Below are 15,320 nucleotides of genomic sequence, written 5' to 3'. Positions count from 1 at the left end.
TTTGGGTGTATCCGATACCTTTTATTAGACCAACTTAAAGACTTGGAAAATTTTTTTTTTTTTTAACTATTTGAGTTGGTCCAATAGAAGATATCAGTTTTCCCCAAAGACCCTTGTCTGCCTATGTAACTTCTATGAACTTCTTTACTGCTGCACTGAATCTGGGCATACCAGTTTGCCCTGCTTATTCTACTGTGTTAGATATTTTGTCTGTTTGGTAAATAAAAAGCATCTTTACCTGTGATTTGTCTTTGGTAATCTGAAAATCATAGAATAATTGTATCAAAAGGCAACATGCTGCATGAGGTACACAATAGAATAAAACAGCTCAGTTTCATTGGAAAAAATGGTAATAAGGAAGTTTCTACCTTTTAAAATTGCTACAGCATATAAATTGTGTGTTGGCTGAAAAAAATCCTTGATGGTGGTTTTTCTTTAGAGACCAGTCTATTGTTTCATAAGTAGGAGGTCAGTAAGGTCAGAAATTTGTCCCTTGAGAGAGTGGGGCAAACAGCCAATGACTGCTCTTACAGGGCTCAAGTGCAGGAACCCCTGCCTGCTTCTCCACCTCCCACCTCCAAGTTTTGGCACAGGGTATGAGGCCTCGGGTCTCTTGGTTATGGCTGAGGAGCATTTGGCTATCCTTGGCAAGCTCTGGAGCCTGAGAGGCATGCAAAGATTTGTTCCTGAGATGCCTATCCACCTAATGAACTCAAGGAAATCTAAGACTTGTGTTGAGTGTCTTCAAGACCTACATTTTGTGTGTGTGACTTTCACCACTCCATAATCATCCCAAACTGCTCAGCCATGGGCAATAGAGATCCTGTCCTGAAGTGGCATATGTGGTCACAGAGGAATTAGCAGTGTCCTTGGTAAAGGGAAAGACATTCTGATTTTCAAAATAATCACTCCAAAGCACTTTTAAGAAAATAACTTTTTGCTTGAACCTGCAAAGAGGTGTTTCTTAGCAGGTGCAAAGTATTCTCAACATCCTTTTATCTCAGTGGAACTAGCATGTATATAGTGTTTTGCAGGACTGGACCTTCTCTACTTTTAATTTGGAGCTAGGTTCTTTTTTTCCCACACACATCCAGGCTAGGGGCAGAAGTTACACATAAACCAGTGTAAGTGATCAGAAACTGGTTCAGGTCTGTAGAAGTTCAGAGCACATAAGCTGCTTTCAAAATGGCTGAAACTGGTTTAAGGGTGCAGACAGAAGTGCAGCTCCCAGCTGTAACTCAGAACAATTTCTGCAAAGCGTTCTGAGTTACAACGTTACCCTGGACCAAACAGAAGTTCACTGTTGATTCCAAGGGGGAAGGGAATCTAGCTGCAGGCCGGGAGCCTGCAGCCCAGTTCCCATAGCAACAGCCACAGCTTTCTGTCAGTGCTCGCTGTTTTCAGAATGGGAAGGGGGAAAGATAGCTGGGGCTCCCCAGCTGGTGCTGAAGGGTGGGGTGGGTGAATTAGAGCCCCCTACCTTGGTGGGGGGCTTCATTACACATGCCCCACCCTCCAGAGGGGTGGGACCCCCCTGACTGAACTCCCTCCACTCCCTTTCCTTCCTCCCATTCTGAAAACAGTGAAAGGCTGGGAGCTCTGCAGACACAAGTTACAAGATGTTACATTTTAAAATGTCTTTATCTGATACTTCATGCAATGAGAGGTCAGATTTTCACTCAATAGGCAATTTTTAAAGCTGTCTACAGCCATGCACTTGTATTTAGTCATGGCCATAGACTGCTTTCTGTGGCCAGATTGGGTGAAAATTGTCACTTCTGTCTGCATCCTAAAAAAAACCTGGATGAATGTAGTATCAGACTTAACTGATTTAGGTTAAATCAGTTTATTGAAGTTCTGCCCCAGATCCCCTCCAGATTCAAGTTAACTCGCAGTCCCCAAGCATCCCAGGATGCTTTGCACCTCCCCCGCAAACTCCCCCTCGCAAGGTGCGCAGGCTTGGCTTGGCCCAAGGTGCCTGCTCCAGCCAAACAGGGCAGGTGTTTTCAACCTTTTTTAGCAGTGTACCCCTTCTGGTGGCAGTGGCTGGACGCAAGGGGGGCAGTGGGTGACGTCTTTCCAGTGGTGGCCTGGAATGATCTGGCGTGCTCCGAGAGAGGTTAGAGGTAGGTTGCAGCCACAGCAAGGTGCAAGTGAGGCTCATGCTGCCAAAGCCTCCTGGCTCCAGGCTGATCCAACAGCTCCATGGGCCAGATGCTGGCCACAATGCCAACCCCAGTTTAGACAGCTGTAAACAGTTATGGCCGGTTCTGACAGAGGCCTCTTGCACCTGTCTGTTCATGTTGTTTTTAATTTCTAGACATGCATCTAGCTGCTGCAAGGGGACTGGGCCTGTCGCTATGAAACCTGGGGCAGCACCACAGACCTCACAGGGAGTAGTGGAGGACCACAACAGCCCTGTCCCTCGCATCAAAATGCAGTGACATGTCACGGGAGAGGGCCCCGATGCCACCTCATCTCATATCAGACCCTGGCCCTTGCAGTTTTCAGGCCCTGCTACTTTTTTTTTTTACTCCCTGCAGCTCTTTTGCTTGCCCTGGCCACCACTGACCCTTCCCAGCAGCTGCTGGGCCTGAGCTCAACTGGCCCTCAGCAAAGGGGCTACCAGGGGTGGCGACGGGCTGAGGGAAGAGGGAGCTGCCCCCTCCCACATGGGCCTGGCCCCAGGCAGAACTACCTGTGGGCCAGCACCCGCCCCCCTTCCCCTCCAAGGAAACCCCATGGTGCCACCACCCACTACCTCACGCTGCCCGTCAGCAGTCTGTGGAGCCACACACATGACCAGCTGTGGGAAAGTGGTGCGGGGAGTGGTGGCAGTGGGGGGTGCAGGGCTGGGCAGTGGTGGCCACCAAAGGCTTTCCCCCCCAACCCCAGCCAGCCAGACAGTGTGTGGGCGGCCCGCAGAGGGGAGCCGCTGCCCTTGGCCCCCGGCCCTGCTCCTGGGAGCGGGTACAAATGCCAAGCTGAGGAGGGGTCAGGGAGGCACTGCGGTGTGCTGTGCAGGGCCGGTGCCACCCAGCACACCCCTCCCCTGGGTAAGAAGCAAAGTATGGGAATGTGCCGGGGAAGAGGCCACCGCCACACCCCAGGGTATGCTTTGTCCCCGCCCACCTGCCCACCTGTGTGTACCTCCTGTGCCTTTCTAAGTACCCCAAGTGGTATGCATACCCCTGGTTGACACCCCCTGAAATAGGGAAGCATGCTCTAGCATCCCCAGCTTCTGGCCTTAGCCACTGCAGACATGTGGCTGCATTTCTAGAATCAAAATGAATGTCTATTCAATTTGCTTATCAGTTCAATCTACACAGCTTAGGCTAAACTATGAAGATTGAATCAATTCAATTTTAGCCCCAGCGGGACAAGGTAAGTACAGAGAATTATTCTTTACAGAGGCTTCTGTTTTTATGCAGCTAAGGGGTTTAAGCTTGTATCACATATAAAGGCAAAATTCCCGTTGAAAACAACTCTTGTGCTGATAACTTGTAGATATGAATTTGCCAGACTGACTAGTACATGCAAAGCTGTATGTATTCATATTAATAATTTACAGCAGATCTACTGCAGGTCAGCATTTCTCCTGTCTGTACAACTTAAGTCTATGTGCAGCTCTTATACACATGCTCACAGAGCCACTACTCCTGGCTGACAGCAGGATAACTGAAAAAAAATCCCACTATGCAAATCATTTGTATATTCTCTACAGTGAACTTAAACCATTACACACGGGTCAAGTCTTATCTCATGCCAGGTCTCACACATTTTCCCTTGCTTAAAACACCCAGTACAATGCAGCCATAAAGCTTTGCTTACACACCAAGTACTGTGCATTTCTCTGAGCTGTGCAGAAGTGCAGGTACTGAGCACAAAGTGTTTGCTGAAAAATAGTATTTTTCTTTTCAGTTATTTTGTAGCATGCAGTAACTGTCAGGAGTCTGCATTAAGACTATAAATCTTTAAGGCAAGGATGATGTCTTTTCTTTTTATCTTCTATAAAGTTAAGCACATGGTTGTCATTCAATAAATAAAAAAGAAAGAAATTTGGTCTGATGGGTTTCATTTGCCTTGTAGCTGCTGGTCTATGAACTACATAGGAGTAAATTTTGGTTGCAGAATTACAGTTGGAAAGAGGTTCTTTATTTTCAAGTCAATATGATGAGGTGCATAATTCTTGAAATAAAAGCTCCTGCAGACAATAAAATTTGTTAATAGACAAAAAGAAAAATACTTGTGCAGGACATGTCAAAACCAGTTTCTCAAACCAAATGGTTTCTATTATCTGGATTTGTTTTCCCCTAAGGCTGGAAAAGTCCTTGGAAATTAATTGGTGAAATCAGTTATTACTGAAAACTGGTTTTGATTTTTTTTTTCCAATTGTAAGCCTGTGATCTATAGCTGCTGTCACCATAGCTGCTGTCACTGTTGACTTACCCTAATATTATAATTTTTCTGTGCCATTCAAATTATTGCGGCACTATTGATCATTGTGAAGGATTCTGTGCTATGAAACCACACAGAGGAACACAGAGCTTGTTTTGATTTAAAGTGATAAATGATTATTCATCGGCTGTACTCCTTGAACAAACCTTGGAAATCCCCTTTAAGGGAAAACAAAAGTGAAACTAAAAGCCTAATTCAAGGCTGCAGAAGCTGCAACGTACAGGCTGTGAAGTACAGCAGCTTCCATGCATTTGCTTTTAAAAAACGAAAATACTTTTTTTTTTTGCAAGGAAAGCATCATGATCAAACAAGAACATGCCTAAAGAAGTCATGTAAGACAGCTCAATTGTAGAAATAAGCGGGGGTGGGTGGAGAAGCTGAGTTGAAGGAGGGAGGCTTGGGGAAGACATTCGGTAATTGAAACTCTCTCACTTTTTTTTGCTCTCGATTCCTTTCTTTACAGTTGTTGTAAGCCATCTTTTAAGCCGTGTTGTGAGTGAAGTATCAGTACATAAGAATATTCCATTTTCAAGGCTTAATACAAAAATATTCAAATTAAATTGAATGAATATGCAGATTGTATTGAGCAAAATGTGTGAGACAAGATAGATCATTAATTATATTTTTACACTCTTCTTTAAGATGGAATAATATTGTTTTTTTACAGACTTTCTAACTGTTAAGCGAAGCTCTTATACCTGGATTCAGCGAGTAGAGAACCTTCGATGAGAAAATTGGCTGTATTCTCACCCTTGTACCCCAGAGGAGTTTGAATTTGATATTATGAGCAAGAGAGGGATTCAGTAAGGGGACTGATGTAATCTCATTGGCAGGTGATAAAGGCCATTTTAGCTGAGGCATTCTGGACAAGCTGTCTGGAATATCACTGCTAAATTTATATAACTAATAAAAACCTGCAGATTATTGTGAGCACCTTATTCCATGACTCTTGTGTTTTTCTAGAACACAAAATAAGCATGAGAGTTGTAAGTCTTCCTCTCGTTCCCTACAAACAGTGTCATCTCATAAGCAAATTTTTTCTTCAAGGTCTGTTGACCTTAACATTTTTAGGACAGTTGCTAATGAAGTACTTATCAGAAGAAAGTGGAGAATTTATTTTATATTTCATGCTGAATCATTATTTAATATGATTATATATTGTGACTATTATGTTGATTTTGATATGTTACAGTAATTTAGTTCAGCAAAACCTATTTCAGCAATATCTCTAAGCACATGTGTAACATCGAGCACATGCAACAATCTATGCAAGGATTGGGCCTTATCACATTTTTCAAGTGTCTGCTAGAGAAATCTAAAGCTTCAAGCATCTCTTGTCATTTTTGAACATTTGGATAAACATAAACAGAGCCACCTTTTTGTATTGATATGCAGGAAACTTTGTAACAATTAATGAAAGATATAGCAAGAAGTGCCTTGGCTTTTCTTAAAGTTCTCTGTTTTATTTTCCTCCAGATGAGTATTCATTTATCAGAAGACTTCATTATTGCCATGAAGCATTCAAAGCAAATAATGTTTTTAGAAAGTGGAAGTTTCTAGCCTGAAGAAAACCATGTTTATCTTTTTTTTTTGAGAGAGAATAGATTTTTCTATGCCTTTACAATGGCTTGTCTCTGCAGAAGATATTCATTGTTAGTATTACTGCAGATATTATATATTTATTCTCCGGGAAATTATGCATGTACAAATGAAGCAAACAAAGACAATGAGACTTTTCCTACCAATAAGAAGCCATTTCCTTGGACCAGTCTGAAGCTTCCACGTGTGATTGTTCCACTCCACTATGACCTCTGTATTCACCCTGATCTTTCCTCTTTACATTTTACTGGGCAGGAGACAATAGAGATTTTTGTCAGAACAAACACTAGCTTTATCATCTTGCACAGCAAAGATCTTGAAATCACCAGCTCTGTTCTTCTGTCCAAAGATGACATGTGGTCCAGTACACCAGGAAAGAAACTTCAAGTTTTAGAACATCCTGCACATGAACAAATTGCCCTGCAGTCTCCTGAAGAATTAGGTGTTGGCCAAGTCTACCTGGTTACGATTGAGTTTCATGGAAAGTTGGCAGATGGCTTTGATGGGTTTTACAAGAGTTGGTACAAAACTCATGGTGGGGAAACAAGGTAAAAGTATATTTAAAAATGTATGGGTACCTCTGTGTTATAAGACTTCATAACATAAAAGCTCTGCAGCTAATATACTGTCCATCATGCTTCCTATTCAGGCAGAGGATTTCCAGTTGGTCAGAGAGAACAATCCTTACTCCCTAGTTTACAGTCATTTGTGATGTAACTATTGTGCTTCTAACTACCCAGAACAGAACATGACTCTGCAGCACTCTGATATTGGTCAAAAGATCCAGCTAGGCCTCAACCCTGACCTAAGGACTTGTACCCCATAAAACTTCCATGATGTTATTTCTTTTCTCATATTGATTTTACACTAATGGGACATCATGGACTTCAAGGCACTTTCTTCTTTATGTGAGAGGGGAATCAGGCATAGAAAGTCCCGGCATGGCCCTGCAAATGCATTCCCTTCTTAATTAAGATACAAAATTCCAAATTAAGCCCAGGGAGCTGTAAAGTGGCTGAGCATTTTATTTTTATACAGAGAAAAGCTCAGGAAAACATACAGTTAACATTAACAGTGATATATGCACCATTCAGTTTGCAAGCTGTCTGAAATAGGGAATGTCTTTATCTTTGTGTCTTGTACAGCACAAAGTTGTCAATGCTTATCAAATTAAAATAATAGCAATTAATAATTACACAGGCCATAATGTTATTCAGTTAGCAGTAGGTCTCACTAAGAACTAAGAAGGAATAAATTATTGTTTGAATTTAGCCTTTTCTTATTCATAAAGTGCCCTTGCTTTAATATAATTGTTTGCTATTCTAATTTTTTTTGTGAACAAGCCGTAGCTGAAGGATTGTTCACTAGGTTCCTTTGGACTTTTGCTTTTTACTTGAAATGAATGATTTTGCCATGAAACAAATGATGCTTGTGATTAAATGAATCTGCATTGCTGGCCACAAGTGAACTTTCCAAAACAATTTATATAATAAATGCTTGGTTTGAATGGATGTTGCCTAAAGTGAAATACTATTTAGACTCCTCAGAATGTCCATGAAGAATCACTCACAATTGTTCAATTCTACTTTGCAGCATCAGTTCAGAGTACGTAGCCTGAAATTTCAGATCATCTTGCTTATCAAATGCAGTACGTAATATTAGGTGTGTTTATAGAATGATAATGATGTATGACTGAGACATAAAACAATGAATACTTTGATTTCTTAGGTTCCAGTACTTCAGACAGGCATGTGCACATTCATTTAAAGCAGAAGACTCCCCAGTATACGGTACTGTTACCATGCTAAAACTATATGTGCGCATGAAAAAGTCTTTAGAGAATTATGGCAATATTTCTTATGAAAGTAAAATTCCCATCAATATGAGTGGGGAAACTTAAATCACGTTTGTCTGTGTATGGAAAATAAGATCAATCAAAACCTTTGTGACTAATTTAGTAGTTTGGGGACAGTGTAGCCTTCTGAAAAAAAGAAGAAAGTGAGACTCAGGCTGTGATATGTAAAGAGAAATTTGCAGTGTTGTCAGTTTTCATGCTTTTTCCACAAGCCTTGTAATATTTAAAGCCATCGCCCTTGGAATGATGTGATTGTGGGAATCTCGGCTTTCATTAAAAAATAGTTAGCTGCTAAAATTCATAGTTGTGAGAAAGAACTGGAAATATGACTACACTAGACTTAGAAAACAGGACAAAAATATTTTTTCCTTAAAATGTTTCTTTATTTCTGAACACTGGAGGCAGAATTCTTGTACCTTTTTGGAACTTACCGAACCCACATGTGGCCTTTTGGCCACTTAGGTTAAGAACAGACATTGCACTTAGCCTTGGATAAGTTGTGCCTGTGTCCTGGAACAAAAATATCCTGGGATTGGCATGTACACACATCGCCCTTCTAATCAGAGTTTAGTGAGCAGCTGAATGCAGTGCCACTTTTCTGCTATTGATTCAGTGATGCAATCTTGGGGTAAGTGTGCAGATGTACTTTGAAATATCTTGGGGTAAACTGTTACTACCTCTTATCTGAGAAACTTTTTAGGATTGATCTCAGAGCAATGGATATGGATGACTGTATAATTTTACTTTGTCCTGGGATAAAATAGTTTCTCCTGGGATGTGATGTCTGTGTGCAGCCTTATGCACAGTTTACAATTCTGTTACCCCTGCAGTGTAAACATGGAAGTGTGAGGATGTCACTGAAGGTTTGGGAAGGTTGGGAAGCATGGCTGGGATGGGCTGGGGCAGGGTCTCCTGGGTGCAAGACAAGGAAGCGGGAGTGGTTTGAGATGGGTTTTCTAAGATTTTGGAGTGTTATTTGGGGAGTCTGTTTTTATTTCATACCTGTACGTTTTCTTGTAAACTACCCTGAGCTGACTTTGGACAGGGCGGCATATAAATCTAATAAATAAATAAACATTGAGCACGTGCAGAATCTATGCACTGGCCAGGCCAGTATGTGGCTCTGAATGCATTATCATTATGGACATGTAAGTCATGAGCTCGTAGCTAGATATGATTAATGGGTGACAGACACCAGAGGAGGAGGCAGGGACTGGAACTATGCTTTAGTTCCAGTAGCGGGTAGTTGGACCACTTAACCAGCTAGTGAGAGCAGTAATGTAACTAAGAAGGGCCAAGTGAGGCAGCAGCCCTGAGCGCAGATTTGAATGGCAGAGAGGTGCGGGGGGGGAGGGACAGACAGGATGGAAAAATCACAGCTGCTGCTATAGCTATATGATTGACAGAAGTTATCTCTGTTGTCACATGTTGGTGCTTCCCCAAGTGCCCAGTTGCCCTATTATGCCTCTGTGTGGGAGACCCAGGGTCTGGGCACAACTTCCTTACCAGATGGATTTTGAACCTGCCTCTTTCTGACTTTCCAGTGCAGTGCTCTAATCACCTGCCCCTTCTGGAAAGCAGTAGGCCCATTCTAGCCTGAAACTTCCCCACTACACTTCATCTTTATCCATTGGGTTTATTAACTGCAAGGGAAGTCTGAGAGATGTGGGTGAGGGGAGCCAGGCCTGTGTCTTCTGCTTCTAGGGTGAATATGTATCCTATTTTTGTCAGGACAGTCCCATTTTAAACACCTCTCCTAGGCATCCCATTGGTTTGGTCAAATGAACACACTGCATTCCCATTTTCAATGGGAATTCAGTGGTGGCAGTGCTCTTAAGCCAAGAGCTATGATAAGGGGGTGCTAGCCCCGCAATATCCCGCAGCGTAACTCCTTCCACTCTCTGATGAACTTAGCTGAGAGCAGAGCTTGGAGATAGCTAAGCATGTTGGAGAGCAGAGCAGAGTACTGCAGGGTGCCAGAGGACTTTTGAAAGGGAAGCATTTAGGTAATTCCCCTAGTCCCGAAACCAACACACACACTTTTCAGGTTGTCCTGAAATTTGAGACCCAATATGGTTACCCTATTTGCTTCCTGGACAAGTGCCTTAACCACTCAGCTGCTGGAGATCAAACATAAGAGGGTTTCTTTCTGGGACATATATGCAGGTATATGTGTATATAGTCTCAGACCTGCCCAGTCAGTGTGTAGCCCATGGTGCATGTTCAATATATACATGTATGCTTATGCACCCATACTGCAGGGTGTGCACAAATTGTGCACAAGTTGCAAAAAAGCCACAGATGTGGCGGGTAAGTACCACTTAGGTGTACAAACTGAAATAAGATTCTGTCCTTAGGGGGGAAATTTGGAAGTAAAATTCAGTGTCTGATTCAAGAGCTAATGAAAGCAGTTCTCAAAGATAAAAGGTGTGAGAAGAAGGATCTGATCTAACTTTTTTAATTGGGTAGTGGGCAGGACCTGCTTGGTTCAGAGACCTTGTCTAAAGAACTCCCTTAGCAAAGGTCTATCTCTTTTCAGCAAAGCATGAATTATTTTAACAAATGTTTTGAGGGTACAAGGTTTCTATGGATGCCAGAACTAGCTTTATCTTATGGGTGACATGCTGTTTACTTTTATGTCATAACTTCCCTCAACAGATTGTGTTAATTTAGACATTACAAATCTGATAAGCAGAAATCTCTCTTGAATGTAAATGTATAACTGGTGGTAATGAGATCAAACATGATCCAGTAATTCTGTTTTAGCACTAGTACCAGTGCTGGCACAAAGTATGGAAGATTTCAAAACAGTGAAGAAAACCTATAATTTTACTGGTATTTGCACTGTGTTTTAACCAATAAAGAAGTATAACAGTTCTGATTAGAAATCTATTATTGTAAAAACTACTCTATCAAGCTTAATCCTCCCACAGTGTGTGACACAACATTTAATGACATTATTCTTGGTTTCATATTTAACCTGGAATTTTTTTTCTTTACAGAATAATTGCGACTACACATTTTGAACCTACCTCAGCATGAATGGCTTTTCCATGCTTTGATGAACCATCTTTCAAAGCCAACTTTTCCATCAAGATAAGGAGAGAAAAACAGCACATTGCATTGTCCAACATGCCCAAGGTTTGATTTTGTCAAAAAACTAGGGGATGTGTAATTTTAGAACAACTGTATGTACAACTGAGATAATGCATTCCATGTCAGAGTAATTTTTTTAACCTGATCCTGCTAATTTTTATGTTTGTTTAAGCATATATATGACCTCTGCAGCAGGGGGCATAGCAGGATCTCTTGAACATATAATGACAACATTTCATAGAAGCAGGACATTGGCTGCTATGGCGCCCCTGCTTTATCTGTGATGGGTTATGGTGTTAGGTCTGTGTTGTGTCAGGGTTGACAATAGACTTATGTCAAGCTTAGATCATGGATTGTATAGGATGGTTTGGATAGGGATGATCCTGCCTCAGGCAAGGGGTTGGACTAGATGGCCTCTGGAGGTCCCTGTCAGCCCTACTTTTTTCCGATTCTATGTTTCTGTGATATCAATGGAAATAACCACAGGTATAAAGTTAAGCAATTGTGTAAGTGTAGCAGCAGTGTATCCAGGCAGCTGGTACACCAGTTTTGCTGCCTTATTTTACCTTTTCTCTCAAGTCAACCAAAGCCCTACAATTGTTTTCTTTTTTCTCTTTTTTTTAATCAACACACCCCTTTAAAGGATCTAGGTAGGTAACACAAACAGTTGAACTTAAAACTTTTAGTCCTCAAAAAAAAAAACCAGGCTTACTTGTTCCTTCCAGCACCATTTGTATAGCCTGCCTGGGCTTTACGGCTCTTTACCACAGTAGACTCCTATTTCCTGTAGGTCTCTGTCTTTTAAGTTAAGCCACAGGCTTCCCTAATATCTATAGCAGCTAGTCTTGTCATTGTTGTCCAGCCTGGCAAGATTACTGCTCCTTAGACCCCTCAGGGATCTTGGTGTCTTAAGCTGTTTGATTTTAAAATGTAAAAAGTTGACAAGCTCTGGGACATTGCTCCCCTTAGGTTGTTACAGCATCAAGATCTGTTCAGGGTAGGGACTATGCCAGCTTGTTTGTATGAAGGGCGTGTAGTGTATTGGGCATGGCAGTAACATACAAATAAGTATTCCTACTGTAATTTCCCAGACTCTTAGTTTGACTTCAACTGAAGTCAAATCTGCTAAACCAGGGGTGTCAAACATACAGCTGGATGTGGTGGGCATGACCCTTGTCAGAAGGAGGACAAGCAAGAGCTGTGCAACACAGCCCTGCTCACTCTGCAACCACTTGGCCTGTGGCTGCTTGCACACCCCACCCTGGCAAGTGGCTGTCTGTCCCACAACCACTTGCTCCACTGCTGCGATGGTGGTCACCACTGCTGCAGCGCTTGCTGGGGGCTGGGTCCAGCCTGTGAGGAGCTTCCAGCATCCGGATCTGCCCGGGACTAAATGCAAGTTTGACACCCATCTGCTAAACAAATTATTCATGGTATCAGTCTGTTAGTTCGTGGGAATTGTTAACGTTTGTAAATATAAGAACATACCTTTTTTTTCCTCCAAAAACTTCAGACTAAAACAACTGAACTTGGAGGAGGCCTTTTGGAAGATCATTTTGATGTGACTGTGAAAATGAGCAATTACCTCGTGGCATATGTCGTTTGTGACTTTAAGTATTCGGAGGCCACAACTTCATCAGGGATCAAGGTGAGTTCATGCTCAGTTTGGCCACATAAGATCCTTTTTTTGATCCTAATGATTGAGCTGTAGCATGAAGTACATTGCTAAAATCACTCATTTTATAGGTTTCTGTTTATGCATCACCGGACAAATGGGACCAGATCCGTTATGCCTTAGATGCAGCAGTGAAACTACTGGAATTTTATGAGAAGCATTTTGATATTAGCTTTCCTTTACCAAAACTCGGTAAGTCAAATATCTAAATCAGCACAGTTTATATAAAGTTCTTTCAGTCAAGAAGATTTCTGTTTCACTTCTTTCCCTTTCCCCCGCAAAACTAAGTGAACAACACAAAATGTTATTCCAATTAAGAAAAAGCCAATATGTCATATGAAAAATTGTGTTGCAGTAAAGTGCTTTTAGGCATCTGCATAGTTTGTCTGAAATCAAAATGTTTTACCTTATAAGGGCATAAATTATTTCTTTGATCTGTACCACAGATAAGCCCTAAGACTTTAATTAACTATGTAGCTTAACTATGTAAGAATAGTCAATGTAGAAATCGCTTGCAGAATACTGAAATGGAAAGTTGTTCTCTTGAAATAACGGAACAAATGGAAAAAATTGGAGAACTTGAGATTCCACTGCAACATAATCTTTATAATCTGAATGTCAAGAAAGACAGATATGTTCAGCTGATTGAGGGAATTTTTGAAGTAATTTATAATGTATAGCGTATGGGCCTCTTTCTCTGTTAACAGGAAGTTGCTGATAAACAAAGTTTGGCTAATCAAATGTGTACTGCCTTTGAAAAATCCTCCTGTTGTGCCTACAGTTAAAGGAAACTCCTTAAATCTAAGTATTGAAACTTGCTAAGTACTTAATGATGCAGCCAGTACTGCAAATGCTTACTCATATGACTAACAGTTTGCAGATTTATTGACTGTATACACTGTATTTCTCTGGTTTGCACTGTATGAATATTGGCCCAATATGAATATTGACTACACTGCCTAAATCCTGTTCCAGTACATACTGAGCTCAGTGTAAAATTGTAGGAAGGATTTTCTAGTGTCACTTTCTTTTCTTTGATTGATCTTACATTCCAGGTTGAAAGTAAGTCCCCAGGACACTGCATTTCAATTAATCTAAAACCTAGTGTGATAGATGGTGTTTTGCAGCCTATCACCCAGCACTTGCTCCATCATATTTAAAAACACTCTGTTGACTCTCTGATAAAGCAATATTTAAATCAAGATTGGATTTTTAAAGGGAAAAACATTGAAGAGAAGTAGTAGACTGACACTAGAATTAAATTTCCATGAGCACAGGAACCAGGAATTACAGCCCAACAAGTCTTAGAAGGGGTCTTATCCCGTCCACGTCTCAGAAAACAACCGTGCAGATCAATGAAAACAAAGCAGCAGGGAGAAAGGCAGCCCAAAGAGCTTCAGCAGCAGAAGTGCTAAGAACAAGGGCATGCTTTATGTAGCTTTGTACTTGGAATAGCATCAGATGGAAAGCTCATTTTCAATAGCCTCTTTTAATGCCCATATCAAATATGGAACTAGCTGCAAATGAGATAATAAATATTAAAGTCCCTGGTGCATGGTACTGGTTTGAGAAGAGATAAATCATTCATCCTTGGCAACTGCTCTTCCTCATGCCGAATATCCTCTCTGATTAACACTTGGGTTTTCATTTCCTTCCTGGAAATTTCTTAGCATTTTGGGTAGGGGTTTTTGTTTATTTGTTTTTCTCTTTTTAGCTAGGTCTGTCATGCTCATCTTAAACATTGAGTAAGTTCTACAAGACAAACCAATCTTCATTTAAAAATGGTCTTAACTGTTTAATCTTTTATACATTTATTTTTTCCAGGTGATATATATATGTATATAATATTATATGTAGACACACACACACACTAGCCAATTGCCCGTCATGAATGACAGATTTAAAATAATGAAGGAGTGTTTACAGTTGTCACAGGCAAGGTCAGCTCCCAGACTACTGCACCTGGCAACACAGTTTGGGGAAGAGTGAGCAGCCTATTGTGGTGAAAAAGCAGTTTAGGGACTATTTAGAAAAGTTGTACATGTACAGGTCCATGAGGCTGGATGCGATGCACCCGAGGGTGCTAAGGGAGTTGGCTGATGTTATTGCAGAATTGCCAGCCATTATCTTTGAAAACTTGTGGCAATCGAGAGAGGTCCTAGATGATTGGAAAACAGCAAATATAATGCTCATCTTCAATAAAGATAAGAAGGAGAATCTGGGGAACTACAGATGGGTCATCCTTACCTTGGTCCCTGGAAACATCATGAAGCAGGTTCTCAAGGAACACTTGGAGAAGAAAGTGATTATCATGGGCGACTGGTGCCTCCTGAATTATTGGGGGCACTTGCCCCTCCAGCAGCCAGTCAGTGACCAGGGAAGGAGGGGTCCCCCCTCAACTGATCGCACCAACCCAGAAGTGCCAGTGGCGCTTCTCCTGTAAGTGTACTTAAGATGCGGGTTCAGCATTTGTGAATATTTGAAACCGCGAATGCTGAACCTGCGAATAGCGAGGGTTTCCTATACTGAAGGGTAGAGCTAGGATTCAGACAGACCTAGACAAATTGGAGGATTGGATCAAAAGACACTTCATGAAGTTCAATAAGGACAAGCGCGAAGTCCTGCACTTAGGACAGA

The 15,320-nt window shown here is 41.5% G+C and overlaps 1 protein-coding gene across 1 annotated transcript in view; it reads left to right on the top strand.

The window, feature by feature from the left end:
• Nucleotides 1-6,081: 6,081 nt before the first annotated feature.
• ERAP2 (endoplasmic reticulum aminopeptidase 2) overlaps nt 6,082-15,320 on the top strand; it is a 35,757-nt gene continuing 26,518 nt past the window's right edge. The window contains 4 exon segments of the mRNA XM_014518047.2: nt 6,082-6,605; nt 10,915-11,053; nt 12,522-12,656; nt 12,755-12,875. Of these exon segments, the coding sequence (XP_014373533.1) occupies nt 6,082-6,605; nt 10,915-11,053; nt 12,522-12,656; nt 12,755-12,875 (919 nt within the window).

This window comes from Alligator sinensis, unplaced genomic scaffold, assembly GCF_000455745.1.
Source record: "Alligator sinensis unplaced genomic scaffold, ASM45574v1 scaffold223_1, whole genome shotgun sequence".
Classification (NCBI taxonomy): domain Eukaryota; kingdom Metazoa; phylum Chordata; order Crocodylia; family Alligatoridae; genus Alligator; species Alligator sinensis.
The sequence above is the reverse complement of the archived record's forward strand: the minus strand, read 5'-3'. Positions and strand labels throughout refer to the sequence as shown.